Source organism: Danio rerio, chromosome 3 (genome assembly GCF_049306965.1).
Source record: "Danio rerio strain Tuebingen ecotype United States chromosome 3, GRCz12tu, whole genome shotgun sequence".
In the NCBI taxonomy this organism is placed as follows: Eukaryota; Metazoa; Chordata; class Actinopteri; order Cypriniformes; family Danionidae; genus Danio; species Danio rerio.
Window position 1 is genome coordinate 24,384,629 of NC_133178.1, and position 24,234 is coordinate 24,408,862.

Below are 24,234 nucleotides of genomic sequence, written 5' to 3' on the forward strand. Positions count from 1 at the left end.
AAAAAGTCTAGAGCTTATCATTGATATTGACATAAATTTTATCACATTTCGATATTATATTGTTTATTGTCCCAGCCCTAATTTCTGCATACCCCTCCAGACAAAACTTTTTTCTGTGAGAAAGGCTGTGAATTTAAATGCAATTATCTGCTTGTTTCATCACTTTTTATAACATTTTTAGTGAAAGCCAGCAGACTTGCACTGAAATTTTGATGGCAACCTTTTTATTCTCAATACTTACACAGCAATGACTTAATGTTGACTCAAATCAACCATTAACTCGGCTATGCTGCCTTGCGAGAAGGATTAGCTAGACATCAGTCAGGAACTGTACACAAAATGACCTTGTGAACTGAGAAATACCAGCCTGTCATCCATCAACCACATGCCATCTCGACCAACAGCCCATTTTACCCTTTAACAAATCATTGGTTTGAGTTCCAGCTCACAAGTAGCTTTTTCACAAGATATTGCTCTTCTGTGGCATTAAAAACTGCATAATTGAACCAGTCACCACTTGTAATACTTTCACAGTGTAGTTCAGGTTCTCTGTAGTCTAATTAGAAATAGATTGCACTTTACGGAAAGCAATATTAAGCAAATGAAGTTAAGCGCAGTGGGAGGCTTAAATTATAGGGCAGAGCTCTTGATTGTTTATAGATGGCTCCCCGTATCAGCAGTTAGGCACTCATTAACTCTTGTAGATGTCTCAGAAGCTGAGAGAGTTTATGTTGTTTCTAGACAAGATAGTCTGGCTCTATCAACACAGGAAAAAGCAAATCATGTCTCAGGGGGCCTCATGTAAATTTACAACATGCAAGTCATTAGACTCTGAATCACATGAGCTTGTTAATGTGGTCTTGTTATGTAGTTAAATTAAATAGACAGTTACAGGAAAACTTGACGTTAATTTACCCACTCTCAGACAATGTGTAGGTAACTTTTGTAATCAGTAGAACATTGAAGATTTTTATTGATTCATGAAATACAAGACAACGGCTAGCAGCACTTTAAGAATTAAAAAACAGACAATGGCAAAACAAAATTAACAGAAAACAAAAAGCCTGCAGACATTCAGTTTATCTCGTCCACTGTTTTTGTTTTGGTTCTACAGACTAGTGGTTTCCCCTGGGGGGTCAAGGGACAATGACGGGGGTCGCTTGGGGATTTTAAAAATGTCAAATAAATTGTATTAAACTATTTTGACTATCATATTTTAACAATAACACACAGAAGAAGAAAAAATTTAATACTAAAAAAAACAACATGTCATGCAACAGAAAAAACATCAGCTTTTAAATTGTTTTTATAGGATCGGTGTGCTTACATTAGATTAACAGCACAGCAATAGTGTCAACTGCAGCAAATTGATTTTATAGATCATTTCAATGTGGTCATGTCATTGGCCCTTAAACATTTGCTGCTTGTAAATAAACTATTTCATAACTGCAATAAGAGGCAATTGAATCATAACGTTATTTTAAAACAGCTATCATAATAATGTTTGTCAAGATGTGGCTCTATTTGGATTCTCTGAATCTATAGAAATTAAAATGTAAAACGGAAAATCTGATGGCACCATTGTTTTGGTTTACATTCCTCGAAATGGTCTTTTGCACCAGGTTAAACTTTATGGCACCTTTATGCAAGCAAATGCATTAAAAACAAATACAGGCCACAACTGAACATTAAGGATGATCTCTGATTAGCTGTCTCCAAAATTAAACCAAGAACAGACTGAAAACATTGTGTCCACGAGCCTCTTTTTGAGGTTAATATTAAATTAAACAACTGAATAAATGACTATAAAAGTGATATGGTTGTTTGACTGTTGCACTTTTGTGTTGTTAATATGCTTGTGTTTATATAGGCCTATTGTTGTATAAGCAACATTTGCATACACCTGTTTGTGTCACCACCTAAGATGAATTTGGCATTGTTGTTTTAGGGGTCACGGGCTGAAAAATTTAGGGAACCCCTGCTATAGACTCACATATACATGTAATGTGTATGCGCACAATTTCAAAGTTTGGAAACAAAGTGCAGTTTTGTAGATTGCAGAAAGTAAAGTGCTACAAAATGTTTCAATTCAATTTAAATGACACCTTTTAACCCAGTGGACCGGTTGGTATGTGTATAGCAAAATATTGGGTTACAGCAACGCAGCACTTTTTAGAGTGCACGGAGGGCAATTGAATACAACCAGGACGTACCAGGAAGATGCTTTGCTAATAAAGCAAACATGCCGTCACACTAGCTTTGATAACCTTACCATTTGGTCTAGGGATGTTCAAAATAATCGATTAACCGTTAACCGAAAGGGTGCGTTTGTAACCGATTAATGTTATCAGTTAAACGATTAAAAAATATTATTTTATATATTTTTAGTTTGGCTGCATAAGGGGCCGATCGAATGTCTTTTTGCTTTAAGAGGAGCATCTTTTGAATAGTTTGCTAAAAACCGCAAGTGTTTTGCACGCGGCTTAACCCAGAGCCGCAGTTTGTGTTGTCAAGACAACTACAGAGAACTTTTAATGAGCATGGTTCCCGCTACACTCATTCTTCCATGGTGAGGACCAAAATGCATCCCACCACGGCTACATTACCCATTCAAAACATTTAGTTGTTGTTGTTGTTGTTTTTAATAGCGGATTATAATCGCACCAAAACGTATTAAAAGGTAAGTGAATTATAACAGCACAAACTTTTCTGTAATCGTAATAGTGCTGTGGGCTAGGCGGTTGTCGGTTAGCCAAATTAACCGAAATGAGCATCCCTAATTTGGTCTCTCTGTATCATCCTAGCCAGCCTTTATTATCTAGCCACTAACATGGTTTTAAATCATGACAAGAAACTTTGGTAACACTTTACAATAAGGTTGTACTAGTTAATGTTAGTTAATGCTTTAACTAACATGAACAATCAATGAACATTTCACTTATGAAAGTACTTGTTCCTGTTAGATAAACAATACATGCAGTCATTGTTAGTTCATGTTAACTCCCGATGCAGATTGTGCCATCGTGCCAGATTGGGTGCAGATTGTGCAGATTGAGCCACTGATGATCCTTGATGTGGATTTATCTATATATAAAACATATTTATATACGTTGCAGTCATTGTCACCTATATAGTGAGCAAAGCCTTACTTTGACCTTGAACGTTCTTGTAATTCTTCATTCACTTAACATTCTGCCCTGACTGGACTCCTTCAAAGCAATCATTTCAGACTTTGGATAGTAGGGTGTGAATAGAGCTGGGCCTCTGTTTCCCATCAGAGCAGGTCTACCTTATGGCCACACACCAGCCACTTCTCTGTGAATATTTTCTCAATTTCTCCCACCTATACTCTTTAGCTACTCCTACTTCAAGATAAATGGCTTAACTCGCTATAAAGTAAAAAAAAAAAAGAAAGAAAAGAAAACATAACGCATAATATTTCATTTTAAAAGTATCACTGCTAGATGCATTCTATTGTACATCTACTCGAAATAAATCTTAAAGCAAAAGTTTACCCAAATATTATATTGTCATCATTTACTTATATATTAATCATGTGAACTATTCCTTTAAAGGGGGTTTGAAGATAATATCCAAGTGAGTCCAGGTCAAATCAGGGCATCAAAAGTGAAGCAAGAAGTTTCAACAATGCTGAGTGATTTTGTTGCCAATTTTCACTATTGGCTAGTTATAAAAACTGTTTAAGCTAGTCTTAAAAATAGTAACCTAATTCATTTCTTTAAGCTGGTCATACCTTTTTAAAGTCAGGTAGGTAGATGTCTGTTAAATGACAAAAGCAGGACTACATGTATAATACGCAACTGCTAAGAAGAAATAAATCTTCAGCCTTCTGTCTGCTCTGTCTCAAAGACTAGTGGCAAGCCGCTTTTGTCATCATTTCTGTAGTAAATGTATTATACTAGTAGTGCATTTCTGAAAAAGCAAAGTGTTACATAAGAATTGTGTTCCAGATTTGTGGTCAGTATCCAGTGTGTCGATGTCTTATCTGAGAAAGCACTCTAGTTTTTCAGTTTACTCTCCGTTGATAATGTTATCTGTGGAAAGTTTCTCATCCTGCATCTATTTTTTGCTCAGAAGAGATCATCCTGTGGGAAAGCGTTTGCGCACATACTCAATAAAATGGCCACGTCAGAGAAAGCTTTGTGAGTTGATATTAAAGTTATGTAAAGGTAGTTGACGCATAACATGTGCATTTTTTTTATCAACATCAATATTTATGCTTAAGATTTCTTTTTTTGGAGTGAGGCCCTTGAAGAACTAGTTTTGGTTCCCAAAAGCAACGTACAGTGAGCAGATCTTAAAGGAAACAAACATCTTAGTGTGAAAAAAATAAACAGCCTTATTTGCTTATTTTAAAGGGCAAGTTTAGATGTGGTAAAAAGTCATTGTTCCATTGATAAAGAACCTTAACCTTTAGGAGAATTTTGCATTAAAGGGATACATTCATTTACATATTAGTTTTCTTTTCGGCTTAGTAGTCCCTTTATTGTTTTGGGGTCGCCACAATGGAATGAATCGCCAACTTATCCAGCATATGTTTTATGCAGAGGATGCCCTTCCAGACACACTCCTTGACACACAAACCCAATTTACTTATACCACTTGTCTATGGACTTGTTTGGGAAACCAGAGCATGCAAACTACACACAGAAACGCCAACTGACCCAGCCGAGGCTCGAACCAGTGACCTTCTTGCAGTGAGGCGAACGTGCTACCCACTGCGTCACCGTGCAGCCCCTCTTTAAAGGAATAGTTCAAAAATGAAATTCTGTCATCATTTATTTACTCACACTTCACTTGTTCACGGAAGTGCAAGTCAATAGTTACGTGTTTCTAGCTTTCTTCACAATATCTTCTTTAGTGCTCAACATATTAAAGAAAGTCATAAAGGTTTGAAACCGCTTAAGGATGAGTATATAGTGAGTAAATATTCATTTTTGGGTGAACTGTCACTTTAAGACCTTAAAAAGTTATTGTAACATTGGACTGTAGTGTAAAGCCACCTCTAATATATCTCATTTCAGCCAAAATGTTCCTGCAAGAACTTTGAGAACACTCATTACTTCCTCCAGTAACCTACACTGTAAAAAAATGCTGGGTTCCACATAATTCATTCATGTTGACCCAACAGAAATCGATTAACTTAACACTTTCAATCAATTTATGTGGATTGAACATAAAAAAATTAAGTTATCCCAATGAAATCTAAAAAATTGTGTTGTTTCAGCTCATTGCAATTAAGTAATTTGAACAAGTAAAAATATATAGCCGATATTTTTTGAGTGTAATAGTTATTGCAAAGGGCATGGAAGCTGGAAAGTTTCTTAAGACATTTGAGCAATATTAACTTCTGGTTCTTGGCCATATAATAGGTGAATAAAGCATCAGACAGGCCCAAGAGACAAAGTAAGAAACTCATGAATAAGTTTACCTTAAACTCAGCAGAGAGTTGAGGAGTGTACTGAAATGTCCAAAGTGCTCGGACCAAAACCGCGAGCCGCTCCGTCACCTCTCCTTTCTCGTTCTGCCCGTTCCCGTTCCTTATAAATCCGTTTATTCCGTTGTGACAAACATCCCGTTTATATCGCTCCAAACCAAGATATTCAGCGAGCAGGTCTGTGTTGCTTAAGCACTGCACGACGGCATTCATGAAGCAGGTGTTCCCGTGGTTCTTCAGACCCAGCACACCCGGGGTTTTATCACCGTACAGCGAAAACATTCGCTCTTTCGCGGAGGAACGGCTGGTAAGAGACGAACTTTTCCTCACCTGACTGCTGCTGGTGCTGCTGTCCTCCTTTTTCACCGAGTTTCCCGCGCAAGGTGCGCTTTCTCCAAACCCTCCGTCATCATCCTCAGCATCCGACCGTTCGGCTGTTTCTCCGCCGCTTGCTAAGCTTCCCAAACTTTTCAAGATCCTACTCACCAAACTTTCCACGGATTTAAACGATTTCCTCCGGAACAGCTTCCCTGTGCGTTTAGTCGACTTGCTTCCTGAGTCTTTATTCGCCTTTTTGTCGCGTTTATCCATATTTCTTGTTTATTTTCCACCGGATAACGGCGTTCAAGCACACAGAGCGTTGCTCTCCTCACCTGATCCTGCCTCGACACTCAGCATTGTGGACGGCAGCGCAGAGTCTTCCTCGCGCCCGCCGTGAAGGAATGATTGACAGGTAGCGCGGCGGTGAGTACGGCGTCTCCTGTGACGTCAGGCGGTTTGGACAGAATGAATGATTGACAGCGCGTTTTTACCGGCGGTCAGTGGTAGCATGAGCTCCTCCAACTTCATACTGGCGGGAATCTGCGAGCGATGCAATGATTGACAGTTGTGGCTGCGAATAATCACACCCAGGGGGTCGAAAAGAGTTTAAAGTTTTCTTAGGATTTGTAAGGTTCTTTTACTGTTATAAAATGTCAATGGCAAGTCAACATTGACGATCCGAGGGGGTCAACTTTTTTTGGCAATGTTAGTTTGTATAATAGCCTACATATGTTTCAGTGATGCAGTGTTTCAGGGAAACACACAATGTATGTGTTTATTTAAAATACATCTAATTTATTAATAAAATGCATTTAAGTTTTCAGTGTTTTCAGGGATAGTGTATTCTGACTTACAGTTTCCGATTAGCTACTTCGGAGGTTACTGTATGTCAGCATCCAGTTTGACTTTACTTTTAGGCTGTATGTATGAACAATTTTACGGGAAAAGTCTTGTGAACAGTTACTTTATTGATTGGAATTACGCATTCACCGTGTTATGAACTATAGAGGTGGACAAATGCATGTTTATATTATTATTTAGATTACTTATATTAATTTTATTATTAACATTATTATTTAAAATACACAGCAAAGCAAATAATTTCTCAGTAAAAAGCTGACCCGCCATACATGATGTTTTAATGTCCTTTAATTCATTTGCGTTATAACGTGAAGGCAGCTGTATGTTTAAGTCAACACATATTGTTGTAATTGCCTATTTTTAGTTATTGCAACTTTTGAATATTGTTTAAACAATTTTAAGAAAACATTGCCTAAAATTTGGGGAAATATTGACATATAAATTGTAAATTTGTCTGGTGTGTCTGTCTGTTTTCTGACTATACATCATGGGTCTCAAACTCAATTCCTGGAGGGCCGCAACATTGCACAGTTTTGCTCAAACCCTAATCAAACACAGCTGATCCAACTAATCAAGCAGGTGTGATTTGGAGGTGGCTGGAGCTAAAATCTGCAGAGCTGTGGCCCTCCAGGAATTGAGTGTGAGACCACTAATCTATACGTTTAGAATTTTTTAAATGATTAACAATATGGAGCCCCCTGCTGTTTAAATGTCACATGTGTCCGCTTAAATAGGCCATGGTTATGATGGATGTTCATCGGGTATTTTTTTTAGTAACCAACATTGGCCTGATAGGATGAATAGACTGCAAAAACAAAATACTCCCAGAATAAAAAAACAGGTCGCTACCTTCGGTTAAACCACTATCTGCTTCCCTCACACTGAACGGTGGATGTTATCATCACCTCTGATTATTTAATTTCGCTCCATCACTTCCACGGTGTATGAACTGCATCCTGTTGCCATATGTCTATTACTGGCCTCTGAATAACCCCACACCTTCACAGGTTTATCACCGCCTCATGTGGACAGAGAACAGACGCTCAGTAAAACGGGACTCACATCAATGCCGTTTTCCGCTTATCTCTCCACTGCCACAGTGACGGAATTCTGTCACAAAACCAGACCACCTACAGTTTTCCATTTCTACAGCATTCAAGCCGAGGTGGGTTTAAACTCATTCTGTCCTCTTTACATTTGTACGATCAGAGGAGATGAATGTCTAGAGAAATGGCCAAAAATGATCTTATTTTTAGATTTCCGGTCCTTTACCCTTTTCTCTACTGAGATCTTATGTGCAAATGAGTTCAAAGTAATGAACACGCAAAGCTTAAAGACTTCTTGTGTGTATAAATGTCTGTAGGTTGGCAGATATCTCTTTCACTGTGGCATCCTTTTTGAAAAAGAGCACATTGAAAGTTATTTTTATCTTCAGAGGTGCATTTGCTTCCTTTCTTTTTTTAGGCATTCAACTTGATCAAAGACAGAGAACAATGCTGAAAAGAATCATGACATAACTGCTAGCTGGACTGAGTAACCGTTTGCATGTGGACTGAACTGGAAAATGAGAAGATATGTTATTGTAAGTCTGGTTTTAATTTATCTACAAGAGGTAATTCAAAGTAGTCTGGTTTAGCCAAGCCACACCGTTGTGGTTCTCGATTTCTTATGAAACATCTTGAGTTTGAACCCAATATTAACCTCAACCGATTTGCCAGAATGAACAGAGAGACCTTCGGGATAAACAACAAACATGAGGATGGGGTGTGTTGTATCTAAAAACAATCATTATCTCTAAAGCAGCCAGTATAACCTAAATTTAACACAGCACTATTGTGCACTACTACAGTAAGTCTTGAGGGCCAAATAAAGACCAATAGATCGGTGTCTGTGCTTATGTACATTTTATCACCAAGTAACACGTCTAGAAACATTCATTCATTTTCTTTTCAGCTTAGTCCCTTTATTAATCTGGGGTCACCACAGTGGAATGAACCGCCAACTTATCCAGCATATGTTTTTTTTACGCAGTGGATGCCCTTCCAGCAGCAACTCATTACTGGGAAACCTATACACTCTCATTCACACACATACACTAAGGACAACTTTAGCTTACCCAATTCACCTGTACCGCATGTCTTTGGACTTGTGGTGGAAACCAGAGCACCCGGAGGAAACCCACGCTAACGTGGCGAGAACATGCAAACTCCACACAGAAATGCCATTTGACCCAGCCAGGACTTGAACTGCGACCTTCTTGCTGTGAGGCGACAGGACTACCTATTGGGCCACTATGTCGCCATATCTGGAAACATCTCTTAATATTTTTTTCTAGAGCTGTGTTATCACTAAAATATAAATTCCCTAATTTAAAAAAGCTGAAATGTTTTGTAAAATCAATTAAATAAAGCATATACTGTATGATTTGAAAGAATTCTCTTTAACTTATATTTAATTGGCAAAAATACAATAAAATATATCCAGCCGCAACCCATCTCTGGGAAACACCCACACACACTCATTCATACACTCATGCACTGCGGACAATTTAGCCTACCTAATTCACCTGTACCGCATGTCTTTGGACTGTGGGGGAAACCAGAGCACCCGGAGGAAACCCACGGGAACGCAGGGAGGACATGCAAACTCCACACAGAAACGCCAACCGAGCCGAGGCTCAAACCAGCGACCCAGTGTCCTTCTTTCTGAGGCAACAGCACTACCTACTGCGCCACTGCGTCGCCATCAACTAACTGGATGACCAACAATTTTCTTCTCTTAAACTCAGACAAAACAGAATTATTACTTATTGGGCCTAAATCTTGCACACAGCAGATCTCGCAACTCAATTTACAATTAGAGGGATACAAAGTTAGCTTTAGCTCTACTATAAAAGATTTGGGTGTCATATTAGACAGCAATCTAACTTTTAAAAACCATATATCCCATGTCACAAAAACTGCCTTCTTTCATCTGAGAAATATCGCTAAATTACGAAATATGCTATCCATCTCAGATGCAGAAAAGCTAGTCCATGCTTTTATGACTTCGAGACTGGATTACTGTAATGCTCTATTTGCTGGCTGCCCAGCATCCTCTATTAACAAACTTCAATTAGTACAAAATGCAGCAGCCAGAGTTCTGACCAGGTCTAGAAAATATGATCATATAACCCCAATTTTATCCTCCTTACACTGGCTGCCTGTTAAGTTTCGTATTGAATTTAAAATATTACTTCTCACCTATAAAGCTCTAAATAATCTAGCTCCTGTTTATCTAACCAACCTTCTGTCTCGCTACGAACCAACTCGTTCCTTAAGATCTCAAAATTCAGGGCTTCTAGTAGTACCTAGAATAGCAAAATCAAGTAAAGGAGGTCGAGCCTTCTCTTTCATGGCTCCTACACTCTGGAATAGCCTTCCTGGTAATGTCCGAGGCTCAGACACACTCTCCCAGTTCAAAACTAGATTAAAGACCTATCTGTTTAGTAAAGCATACACTCAATGCATCACCTAGCGGGTTCCACACAGGCTTCTGCATCTTGCTTATATACACTATGAACAGCAGCTACGCTAATTATTCTCTTTATTCTCTATTTTCACCTGGGGATACTCATCCCGAGGTCCTCAGATTAGGCGGAGTCACTGATTGGATCCAAGACCAGCGACGTGATGATCCCAAGGATTCCATATCCGGGACCAGGCCATATCCTGAGCTGCTGATGGTCGTGGGGAGTGGAGAACATGTGTCTGATTCCAGCGACGCTCCAGGGACAGACGAGTCTTCATTGAGGCCATCTTCCAGCATAAACCACGGCGAATGAAGTTCTGCACAAGACTTTTGGCCAGCGGAGAAATTAAAATGGTCGTGCCCAACTGAGTCTGGTTCTCTCAAGGTTTTTTTTCTTCACTCCCATCAGGTGAAGTTTTTTTTCCCTCTCCGCTGTCGCCACTGCCTCGCATGGTTCAGGATTGGTAGAGCTGCGCATCGATGAATTTGCTCTTCAGTGTTTGAACTCTCAGTAATGATTAAATCACACTGAACTGAGCTAAACTGAACTGAACTGAACTTAAACACTAAAACCTGAACCACACTGTTCCAGTTACTATGACCATTTATGTGAAGCTGCTTTGACACAATCTACATTGTAAAAGCGCTATACAAATAAAGCTGAATTGAATTGAATTAACATATACAGTATAAAATTAAAAAATGATGGAATCCAGAGAAATCCAAATCTGTGTAGCAAACCAGCAAACTTCAGCTAAATGTGCTCGACATTTTGCAGGAGGTAAAAGCTTGATTTTAAATAATTTATAACATAGACATACATTCATTACTTAAAAAAAAAATTATAATCGAGGAGTACGAACTTCTAACAAAATATAATTGACTTCTAATGTAATATATATTGTTTATTTAGACTTACGTAATTCAATTATCATTTTGTATTGTTAAAGGTTTTTGAAAAAGTGCCCTATTTTTTAAAACAAAACCTGTAATAAAATGTGGCGGAATGAAATGTTTTGAGCATATATTTCTGACAACCCATCTGTGTTCATAGCCCGGAAAGCCTCATGGCATGCAACTCCAATGGCCGCAGCAATTTGCACTATAAGTACTTTATGTAGTTTACAGCTTATTACATCTTATACTGTATTGCTCTCTCTCGCTCCCTATTGCCTCCACGATTTCCACAATATTGTTTCTAATTTGCGGGGATCAGGGATCCACTACGGATATGTGGGAGACCATAAGATCGTCTGAGAGGGGTCTCTGAATGCAGACCTGCTGCAGTGCAATCTGAGCTGCATCCAATGCCTTTTATTGTACTCACTTAACCCCACCCCTTTACCTACCCCTCACAATAACGTCACTAGCTCCATTAAATGTGTCTGACATCATCAATGCTGCATCCAGATACTAATGGATCTTCCGGGAGAGGTGGGATGTCTGCATTGCACTAAAAACAGTGATGCTTTATTTAAATGTAGCTGCGTGAGCTCAAGACAACTTCAGAAAACTGAATCCCAGAAGTCTGCTGCTGCATCAAGAAATACCACTTCAGTCTTTGTTCCTCATGGTGAAAGCTGTACCTCAGTTGTGTGCTGAACTGATCTCAGATCATCAAATGTGTACTGGTCTCAGAAGAGTACATATATTTCAACTTGTTTCTGAGAACAACAGACACAAAGTTGTCAAAAGGGACCATCCAGACTTTTGTGAGTGACAGATGCTAAATAAATGTTAAGGTTTAGAAGCAGCAGAGCCAACAGCATGAGTTAATGACGTGTGCACTAGTACCGTTGACAAAGAGGCATATTTTAGGACAGTACAGCAATATTTACTGACATCAAGATGACATCTTTCATAGGAAGTCAACAGTTATTAAATCAAGTCTCATCCTGCAGATGCTACAATAGTGTGGTTTCGCAATTACAGAGTGAATTTACTTGACTGGCCTTCCTGAAGTCAAGATCTGTCTTGAAAAAGAGAAACAAATAACAATGATCACTGCTAGCACATCTGATTTCTTTCATTTGTCCTTTGTTAAAAAATTGCTTGTAAAACTTTAACAGTGAGTATCCTTAATTTTTAGAAGATAAACCTAATTTAAAGGAAAGATGATGTGACATCAAATGTCCCAACTATTTTGGAGAGTGTTGCAGCCATTGAAATAAAAATTAGTTTATTTTTCTAGAATAGAATTTATTTGCTCATTCAAACCATTGGAAATCTTTTATTTTTACATTTGTTAATTAAATAATGGTTAAAGAGAATCCACAAATCTTGTATTCTTGATTTTACTGCAAACATACCACTATTTGGGCAACTGGGTTTGTGTTACTGCATGTAAAACACATTTTATTTTTAGAATGCCAACATGTTCAAAATATCTTCTTAAACCACTAGGGAGTGAAGTAAAATTTGTATCTCTTTAATGCATTCATTTTCAAAGATGTTTCCTTGTATAAAACAGCTAACATGTGTAATTATATGTGCTCTACAGCTTGATCTCAGTTGTTTGACTTACTCTACATGCAGCAGTTTGTTACTTTGATGGGAATTTATTATGTTTTTGAATTCATTGGTTTTGAGAAGGGTGCCTGTCGTCTCATACTGTGAATGTTTACTCTCACTATCAGCATATTTCACTGGTGAACACTTCAATCTAATCCTTTTGCCATGCTAAAAAAAATATGAAAACCTCTTATATCTCAGCACACAGATCACCAATTTTATATCACAGATATACCCTCATTGAACATTAAGTAGATTACATGGTCAATCCTGAGTTCAAACCAAAGCACCCAAATCTCAAATCTGACTGGATGTCCAGGGAAACTCATGGGTCTCAAATATGGCAGACAAAAAGTTAATTTGATTTAATAGAGTAATTAATTTTGTATTTGGATTGGTAAGAGGTTCAATATCAAAACTGCTTGAAGCTTTAGTTTAATTGAAATGATTCTGAATAGCCTACTTATTAAATGCACAATAATATGAATTGGCTTTGGACTCCCTCTAGTGGTAACTCAGTACAGGTACAAGAAAAGACCTCATTCACTATTGTTTGTTGAGAGATGTTGCTGTCGTGGCCTGTACTTTCAGAAAATGGCTTTAAACGTCTTCTATAGAGGCTAGAACATTGCACACTGAAATAGATGTGGTTTATGAATGTTTTTGCTGTTTTGGCATATAAAAATAAATCATGTTTTTATTACAAGTAAAATATACATTAAAAAATATATAGAAATAAAATAACATTGTGATTGATTGATTACCATGGGTATAAACAACATATTCCATGGTTAATGTAGTAAAAACATGGTTAATCTGTTGCCTTGGATTTTCTACACACTAACTCTAGAATTTGTTGTAAAATTATACATCTTGTAATCAAATAAATACTACACTTTTACTATGATAAACCTTGACTAATTTTGGTAAGAGAATGCATTTTTGTTTTTTCGATTGAAGTTAATCTTAATTGTTTGGAATAAAATAAAAAGTAAATAATACACACACACACTTATGTTATATATCTAAATCAACAAATCTATATCTAATAGCCGTGTATTAAAATGTATCCTTAGTAACCCGTATAATCATATCAACAAGACAGGACGTGCAGAAAGCAGCATGGAGTTAAAGATCTGTTCAGCTCTCTGATCATCAATCATCATCAAATGTGATCAAGAATGAGTTTTACAAGTTAAAAATGTTTTTAAAACAGTGCGTTGGTAATAAATTACAGCAATTTTTCCATCTTTATCGCAACAGCCACCTGTCAGTACAATTATAAAAGACACTTCAATCCTGGTTTGTAAACATTAAATCAGGTTTTTGTATAAAAACATAACGGATATACATACAGTCGTGGATATTAATGTGTATCCTGTCACATTTGTGTGCAAAAACACTCCAAAGTTAAATTCAGTGTGTGTGTGTGTATGTGTGTGTGTGCATCCGTGAACTTTGTAAAGGCATTGTGTGAGACTCATCATTGTAACTCCACAACAAATACATCAAATAATCATTGACAAAGTTCTTACTGTAGAATTTCTTGCAAATGTTACATGAGATCTGCATCCTAATAAAAAGAAGCACAGCAAACTTATCAAACTGTAAATTAAATTAAAAAATATAAATACAAAAGTATATTCAAAATCATAATGGGCACTAATAAATACATAAAAACTATTCAGACACAAAGGTATTGACTACTTTTTTTAAAACGAATCTTACCAGGTCATTTACATTGGCATTTTCTCCAAATGTATAAAAATGTGTTATTTGCACAACATTAGCAACACATAGATTTTAAATATTGTTCAATAACCTTTTCATAAACTATAAATCTATGTTTCTGAGTGGTGTGCTATGTAAGGAAGAAAAGAAGTATCTCTGTTAATATTTTGAAATATATTTTCATTCAGAATATGCAATGCACAGTGGAACAGCTATACTGTATGTGTATTGATACCTCTGTCCAGTTTAAAGTTCATATTGCTCAGAAATGGGCAGTTTAAGGGCCACACTGGGGTCATATCCGGTACGGACCACCCATCTGTTTGCACAAAATCTATTCAAGTCAACATATGCTTAAAAGAAGACCCCAATAAGCATGTGTGATAAATGACCGTAAAAAGAGTCATAAAATGTGCTCAACAAAGTAAGTTCTTTGCTGTCCTGCAGTAAGAAGGACTGACCTTTTCCAGAGTAGGAATGAGCTTAACAGTAAATGGCTCTTGTACACAAAGAACGACTTTCAGTTGAGAGAGAACTTCACTTTTCAAGATTCCCTTCTGTGTGGGAGAGCAAAAGACTATTAGACTTCATCAAACAGATCTCTGTTCAACTCACTGAATGCTTTAACCCCAGTAAATCATCTGGAAATGTTTGTTCTTCGCTCTACAGACTACTCAGAATGGATTGATGTGAAGGCCTAGAACAGAATCAACAAGTATGGGGAAAGTATAGATGCTATGGATATTAAATTATGTATATTATTATGATATTTGATATTATTATGTATATTAAAGATATGGTTGTTGGTTTTGCAGTGATAATTGAGTTGTACATTGCATTTTAACCAAAAGGAGGCGCTGTTCTGGAAGAAATGGAAGTGGTGTATTAGGCTTTTATTTATTTCCAATATATTTTAATAGTTATGTTTTTAATACTTGTTATGTAAATTGTATATATTTTTTTAAATAAAAAAACACTTTTAATGTATTAAAGTAACCGTTATTTTTCTTTCTCGATTTTTAGTTCTTTAGTTGTAATATTTATATTTATTTCTTTAGGAGTGCTTAACTTTATCTCAGTTGTCAATGCAGTATTTATAATATATATATTTTTAAGTTTGAAATTTTTATTTAAAATGTAGATATTGTTTTTATTTCAGCTGAATTTTAATTAAAACTTGTCCATAGAGGACATTTATTTAGACTTTTATTCTCTAAAGAAAAATTAAAAGGAAAAGAAATTAAAAACGGGTACAATATTTTGTTCGTAAAACTTTCTATAAAGTTAAATCTGTTTTGTTTTCTACACTTACATTACATTACATTTTACATTACATTTAGTCATTTAGCAGACGCTTTTATCCAAAGCGACTTACAAATGAGGACAAGGAAGCAATTTACACAACCAAGAGCAACAATGAATAAGTGCTATAAGCAAGTTTCAGGTCTGTAAAGTACACAACAACTGAAACAAGTCTTAAATGTACTTACAGGCTGCTGGTCTCGATGTTAAAGTGCTTCTCCTCTAATTTTCTACTAATTACAGTAGTTATTTTTTTATTTTAGTAAAGTATATGATTTATTTTAAAATTAAGATTTGTTTTATTGCTACTGTAATCAAAATGATTAGATTAAAGTTATTTTAACATTTCCTAAACTTCTTATGTAATTATTGAATTACAAATGTTTAATGAATTATTTTAATTTGATTGTTTGTTGGTTCTTTTAGTCCAATTTGTTTGTTAATTTCATAAAACAGATTTTAAAAATAAGTTTTATTTATATCAATTTTATTTATATATTTAGCTAGCTAGTTTTTTTCTCCAAACACATCCACAGACCCCCGAGCACTTCCTTTTTGACCCTCTGGGGGTCCCTGGATCTCAGTTTGAAATCCTCTGCTCTTGATTGATGTACTAGAACAATTTGTATTGTATAGCACTACAAAAGCCAACAGAACAGAAACATAATTATGCCTACTTATTTAAAACGCAGGTAAAAAGACAAAGTACAATGTTTCTTCCATTGTCGAGTAGTTTTTTTATTATTATTAGTACTTTGTTCCTATAATTCCTTGCAGTATTTGAAGTCTTTAGCCCATTTTACCATTGTATTTGCGGACAGCAGACACATGTCAGTATTTAGGAATTCAATAAGAATAAGAATTCAATAATTGACTGTTGAATTATAAGAACATAAGAAACATCATTCAGCATAGTGATATGGAACTGTAATGCGATCAAGACCTGAACTATTTTAGCTGTGAAACATCATGCATTTAACAGTATTGAAGTATAAACTCGGCACTTCCAAATACAGTAAATAATAATGTTTTTTTTTATTTTTATTTAACTTTAATTTCTTACTAAAATCTCCAGATACCTGAAGACTTAATAGGCAATTTATTTCCAATCATCAGCCATTTTGAATGTTAAATCTGGCCTCTATAACTGAAAACACTTTACAACAGAGTTCTATCTGGTTAACGCTGTCATTAATTAAACTAAACTTATGATGAAAACTACTTCTAAATCTTAAATGAAGGCATTTATTTCTTAGTCTTTAATAGCGCAAGCAAACAACTAATCAAGTTTGGTTGTATTTTTAAACAAACATTAACATAACTTCTGCAACAAATGTAACTATTTCTTACTATTGATGTTAGTTAATTTACTAACTTTCACTAATGAGACCTTATGAAAAGTGTTGTACTTTTTAATTATCTTGTAGTTTAATTAATTTGAAATATTTGATTACTCCAAACTGTTATGTACAGTATAATAAATCAATAAACAAAAATAGCTATTTTTAACATTACATTGTTTTTCATCAACAATTATCACAATGGAAAAAGTTGATACGGCCTTAAAAAACAATCAAAAAGTTGTCATGGTAAATGCCATTAAAAATAGATAGATATTATAAGACAAACTCTTCCTGATTTGCTCCTATATGTGATGTTGTGGTGACTATAAATCTGTGTGTGGTCAATGCTGCCATTTCACACTCAAATAATCAAAGCGTTTAATCTGACCCGTTTCGAAGTGTTTGCCGAAGCATTGATTTAGGACAATCCTGAAGATAAAAGCACATTGAGCTGCACTTCCCCAATTGGCTTCTTTCCTGCTACTCTTTTGTGTAAGGCCAAAGTAAGCCAGGCCTAATCTAAACTCTTGTGGAACGCTAGTGGAGGCTTAGATGCACATGATTGGTTCAGAATTTCCGCAGGTACTATTTCGAATTAGCATTCGATTTATATAACATAAGAACAGAAGGTCAACAGGAGGTCAATTAGACCTACTGTATATGAACTGCAGGTGGTAGTCAGTACAGTATATGCGTCATATTGTATAAGGCAGACCTTTGAGTTTAGAAACTATATGTGGAAGCGTAATCATTGGTCATTTTCACACCCACATGAGCTCTAGCTGTGAAAGACGTCATTGCTGAGCTTTTTTGAAGTGTCTATGTGAGTTGCACCAGCCTTCAAAGACACATGAGTGCAGCATATGTGAAAATGACCCACGCCACAGTGACAAACGTTAATGTAGCAAATTAACAGTTCCAATCGTTCCATCATTTCGGCATGAGCTCATTGTAATATCATTCTCAAACGTTGCCCAGATGTTCAGAGTTGGCCTTCAGAATCCCATGAGGAGATATTGCATGCATGTTTGCTGTTTGGCTCGCAGTGTGCTCTTTTGAATAGAAATTTGTCTGAGCAGATTTATGATCTTTCAGTTTGAGATAATCAAATAATCCTATTAAAGATTATTCCGTGAGTAGTTGTCATTTTGAAACACAGAGTTGAAAACTAAATTATAAGTCTGTTTTGAAATATTTTTAAATATTTCCCTAGTGATGTTTAATAGAGAGTTTTTTTATAATGCATTTTTAAACACAGCAGTTTTAATAACTAATTTATTTTGTCAATGATGACAGTACATAATATTTTACTAGTTATTTTTGTAAGATAGTATTCAACTTAAAGTGTAATTTAAAGGTTAAACAAGGTTAATTAAGTTAACTAGACAGCTCATTTTACAACAGTGGTTTGTTCTATTGCTAATATCAATATACAGTATATAATACAATATAATATAAAAATATTTTTTCTCCAAGTTTCTGTTTAATGTAGAGAAGATTTTTTTCACCACATTTCTAAACATAACATAAGCATAAGTTTTAAAACAAAATAAAACAAATAAGACTTTCTTCAGAAGAAAAAAATACTATCAGACATACTGTGAAAATTTTATTTCCCTGTTAAACATCCTTTGGGAGATAGTAAAAGAAAATTAAATGTGAGCTAATAATTCTGACTTCAACATTGTGTGTAAATGTATATAAATATTTAATATAATATATTTATATATTATTTAAATTATTCCTTCACTGTTTTCTTTGTTTGTCATAAATAAATGATAAAATTGTAAACCAACTTTTCATGGCAGTTACAGAATGTATGAAGTGCTTCTAGTATTCTCATTTGTACATTACTTTTAATAAAACCGTCTGTTAAATCATGCATTTGTAATTTATTTTTATTCCAACCAAACTAAAAGAAATTATACTTTGTGCAGAAGAAAAATATAATAGGAAATACAGTGAAAAATGACCATGCATTGTTAAACATCACTTGGGAAATATTTGAAAGATATAACAGCAGGACTACTAATTTTACTGAACAGTTATGATTAAAAGTAGCCTCTGATTTTCTAAATTGCATGGTCACCATTTTGTCTATTTGACAGCAATTCCCTACAGGTTATGCATTGCATATAAAGTACTTAAAAAATATAATGACAAAAAGAAAACAAAATTAGACAACACTTTCAAACCCCTCCCACTTATTGGTGTTATATGTGTTCTGGTTTTATTATTTGTTATTGTATTATCATGGATTTATCAAATTTGACAAATTTAACAAGCAGCCTAACTGTACACTGACTTCAGAAGACTTTGAGTCTTTGTAAAGTGACTGAAACCCTCTAGCAGCAGGTTGCCCAGATGAAGGACAATTTCATCATTGGCAAAGAAAATAGTTTGTTCCAAATCGGATTTCTATAATACTGCATTTTTATAACGTCACTAACTCATATCTCACCCCAAACATGCTTTTTGTCCTTAATAGACCCTTTTCACAATTCCAGGTTTCTCAGTAGCAGAAGTCGTCATAGTTGGGAAAACTTAGAGCGCAGTGAATGGGGGAAAACAACTAATATATTTTTTTTAAATCTTATTTGTTAAAATAATAAAAGAAAAACTCCATGATGATGTTATAACAACTTTCAGAAAAAGGAAAATAATTGTGTGAGACTGATGATGACAGCCAGAGAAGAGTATAACATCAAATTTGCTGTCCTATCTCATATTAGAATCTCGCATTAGAAACCCCTCGCATAAGCGGTAATTCGTTTTTGTAATTTGAAGCAAAGAAGATATAATACATTCATAAATACGTATACATGTCCATAAGTTTTTTTTAAAATGAAAAAATAAAAACTTTAAAGGATTTAAGATGCTGATAATAAAACGAGTCATAACAGTCTTGTGAAAAAGGTCCATAGACAAATGCATGTGAGGACAATTTTAAGTGGATGATGAATGAAGATTCATTATATTACATTATTTATTTTCACTTTCCATTGATTTAATGAATCCTTCTGAACAGAATATTTATTTTCTTGTTTAGTTTTACATTTTTAGAAGAAAGTCTCATAAAAACAATGAACTGTTAATAATTAAAAACTAATCTTACTAAATCAGCTGAACAATATATAAATGTTTGTTCTTGTATCAGTCATTCATTGATTTTATTTTCAGCTCAATCCCTTTATTAATTAGGGGTTGTCACAGGGGAAAGAACCGCCAGAGAACTGGCGAGAACTTATCCAGCATATGTTTTACGAACAGCTACAACCCATCACAGGGAAAAATCCATACACACATATTCACACACATGCACTACGGACAATTTAGCCTACCCAATTCACCTGTACCGTATGTCTTTTTATTGCTTTTACAGCGATTGTGCTGCCCACTGCGCCACCGTGACAACCCATTTATTTAATTAGTAATTATAAAAAAAAATCAACCACACACTCTTTCATTTAAATGCATTTGAAATGGTACATTCTGTATAGTATTATACAACTACACATTGTGTAAGCATTAACTGCGTTACTTTTAAGGTCAGCAGACATACAGCAATTATACCTGCTTTGAAAAACCACATCTTAAAACCAAAAAAATGTAGGAAATGTAATCAGTCATAGAGTGTAATTAGACCATGCAGTGAGGTCAGGGTAATTTGGCTAAAATAAGCTGACAGTGATACGACCCAGACTACTATTTCTTCACCCTTTACTCTCCAAAACACTTTACGAAAGAGGGTTTGTGAAGGCCAAAAATCTTTACAGATGGTGTGAACTTTGAACTTGGAAAGCAGGCTTTCCAAGGAAGAGAAGATTATGATTCGCTTGGGCCCGACAGATACAAAATATTATGGAAAAATATTGTGCTGTTTTTAAGTATGCTCATTTGAGTAATGTGTTTGAAACACACATTTACCGGAATAATTTCAAACGAATTTATTCAAATAATGGAGGACACCACTTAGGACCCCGTCTGAGCAAAACATTATGTTCTGAATAAGCCGAAGGAAAATGTAGTCCATATATTTAAATATTTACTTGAACAAATGTGTGTTATTGTGAGTACAGATTCGACAAGTTAAATGAAAACTAACCATTAAGGCTGTTTTCCAATTTGACCATGTCCAAAACACCTAATAGAAAATGGAAGTGTGAAATCTGCATGGCTCTTATACTGTTGCTAAGGTGAATGGCTGGGCATTGTTTACAGTACCAGCAATTTCTGGGTTGTTGTTTGAAATGTGTTTATTCACCAGGGACAATGCTCATTAATCAACAGTAAAACTGTAAGTAAGCCAGAGTTTGCCACAAGGGCTCATTTTTATCTGTTGACCCCTGTTAGGCAACCTAAAATAAAAAAAACACATTATTACATATATATATATATATATATATATATATATATATATATATATATATATATATATATATATATATATATATATATATATATATATATATATATATATATATATATATATACACACACACAACAATTACAGTAAAGTTACATACGACAAAAATATTAAACATAATAAGAATTTTATAAAAAGCTAGATAAAAATAAATTACACATTAAAACTTGATTTGCTTTTAGCCATTTCTTTGACTTGTGTTTAAATGTTGAATAATTTGTAACACCCCTTAAATCAATAGGAAGTGTGTTCCAGAAATGACAGGCTCTAACTGAGAAGTCTGACCATGCAAACGTTGTATGTCAGAACTGCACAGCACAGTCTACTCTAGTTATAGATCGTGTTGCTCGACCATTATTATTTTTGTTTGTCACAAACTCACATAATGGAGTTGGAGCATATCCATTTTAAATTTTAAAAAATCATACAAGCATCAGCCAAATATTTTATACAAGCTCAATAAATAATGTTTTTTATTATATTACAATGATAATACTTAATAGTCTTCTAATCAAATAATTTAAGTGTCTGTTTATTGAGGGATACACTGATGTGTGACCAACTAGTAAGACAATATGTAATATAAGAAAAAGCAAAACATGGAGTGCATAAAAGGTGCACACTAACGAAGCATTTTTGCAGAAGTAGATGAAGCTGATAGAAAAGCAAAGGCCTGGGTGTCTAAAATTAACTTGAGCTCTGCAGCTAAACTTCCTGTGAGCAGAGATGTGAGAAAATGAGCACAGAGTATTTGTAGTTGAGAAGTCTTGTGCTTTTGGCGTTGTGCAGGGAATTAGTAGAAAAAGAGGATGTATGTATGGGTGCGGCCAACAGAGGACTGAAGAATGACTGACAAGTGATGCATTTCACAACACTCCACCCGTTAATATCAGCTGCGTATAAAAGCTTAAATCAGGAAATGAAAGTTGTTGCACACCTTCTGAATGTAACTGTTGCATTGCATTAAAGATACCAGAATTTTGTGATTTGAATTATTCATTTGTATCCAATAAATGACTAATACCTTAGACCTTTACTATGACCTTTTTAATTGAACACCCGCGGAACTGATAAGATATTTCAACAATGCTCTGCATGGTTGTTGCTATACAGTTGCTAATGTCTGTCTTGGTGGTTGCCATGTCATTACTAAGGTGTTCTGGGTGGTTGCCAAGGTGTTGATTGGTATTCTGTGCAGTTGCCAGGGCATTGGTTTTAGATGCCAGCATTTTCTTGATTGTTGTAATGTGTGGATAGATGTGTGTATAGAGTTGCTATGGTGTGGCTGCTATGCATGGGTGGGTATAGTTACTAAGGTGTTGTGGTTGTTAAGGTGTTGCTTGGGTATTTTGAGTGGTTGCCAGGCTTGTGATGGCATGGCATTCTGGGTTGTTATATTGTGTAAATAGTTTCTAAGGTGTTCTGAGGGGTTGCCAGAGGGTTGCTAAGGTTTTCATGAAAGATTTGTTTGTCGTGTTGGGTTTTAAGTGTGGCTGCTATGCATGGGTAAGCACTACATAGTTGCTAAGGTGTTTTGGGTGGTTGCCAGGGCATTGGTTTGTAATGGCAGGATTTTCTAAGTGGTTATTGTGCATGGGTGGTTGCTAAACAGCAACCTCTTTCCACATGACATTTCTATGGTGTACTGGGTGATTGCCAGGGCATTGATTTGTGGTGCCAGAGTTGTTATGCTTGGGTTGTTTCTACACAGTTGCTAAGGTGTTCTGGGAGGTTGCCAGGGTGTTGTGATGAGGTTCTGTGTTTTTGCCAGCGCATTGATCTCTGTACCATGTGCGCTTCATTACTAAAGTTTTAGGATAGTCTCCTCTTCAGCTTGTAGAGTTTCAATGATGCACCAGGGGTGTTTGAGGTAATTGATCTGCCTTGGTCAGTCTGCAGTGCGTGTGGCATTGAGCGGATCGAATTTAAATCACATTTGCTGCCAGCAAGGTAGATGTAAAGAATAAGCCTCTGAATTGAAATGTCTCCTGAAGTTCATACACTCTGCATTCCCAAAGTTATTTCATTATTCTGTAACTCTGAAAGAAAAATGTGGTCAGTATTAATATACCAAGTATTTGAACATGATGTGCTACCTAAATGTGTTTTGTCTAATTTTCACATTATTGAGCCTGAAGCAATGCATTCCTGTTGAGTGGCAACTTCATGTTGTGCCCTCTTTTGTCAATACATTCATAGAACTATTTCATATGCTTACTCTTGACCGTAAAAACACTACAACAATGTCAACAAGCTCTTCTATGCTGATATTAAAGCTGTGAGGTATCCCAGAATGCATCTCTACAGTTACTCATGAAGCTCAATTATAGTGTCACTGATGATTCCTCTTATAAGTTGATCTCAATCACACTCACTCCACATTTGAAGCATCTCTTCAAGTACTTCAAGTTCTACAAGTAGTAGTCATCCAACTTATTCTAGAGACAGGAGAACTTATGTAAATAGTTAGCAATTTGATGGTAGCCTAGTTGCATTACACACTTCTTGTAGATTATTATATATGTTTTTTAAACTGTGAATCTCAAGTAGAAGCTTTCTAAAGACAGACCTGTTGCTGCTTGGTAATTATTCGATTGTACTTCATATGCTTAGTGTATGTTCACCTATTATGCAAGAAGTGCAACTCTTAAAATACTAAAATATATATGTGTGTGTGTGTGTGTGTGTTCCCACATGAAATAATACTCCACAATTTATTCTAAACTCGAATGCTATCATTTCATTGAATGGGCGTTATCAGTGGTTATCAG

General features: G+C 35.5%; 1 protein-coding gene and 1 long non-coding RNA gene across 15 annotated transcripts in view; one reads left to right on the top strand and one right to left on the bottom strand.

The window, feature by feature from the left end:
• The window catches only part of usp43b (ubiquitin specific peptidase 43b), a 154,603-nt gene that overhangs the window by 92,839 nt on the left and 37,530 nt on the right, over nt 1-24,234 (bottom strand). For 4 of the 14 annotated variants that reach the window (XM_073944501.1, XM_068218982.2, XM_073944500.1 and 1 more), the window contains exon 1: nt 5,789-6,139. The exons of 8 other annotated variants lie outside the window; for them this stretch is intronic. In XM_073944501.1, the coding sequence (XP_073800602.1) occupies nt 5,789-6,049 (261 nt within the window). In that variant the 5' untranslated portion in view covers nt 6,050-6,139. Of the gene's footprint in view, nt 1-5,452; nt 6,140-24,234 lie in introns of those variants that run through there. 2 more of the 14 variants (XM_073944493.1, XM_001920256.9) reach the window with 1 other exon arrangement.
• LOC101886214 (uncharacterized) lies at nt 5,503-11,162 on the top strand. The gene is made up of 3 exons (XR_224804.6): nt 5,503-6,202; nt 7,648-7,805; nt 8,105-11,162. It is a non-coding gene; the product is annotated as an uncharacterized lncRNA (long non-coding RNA).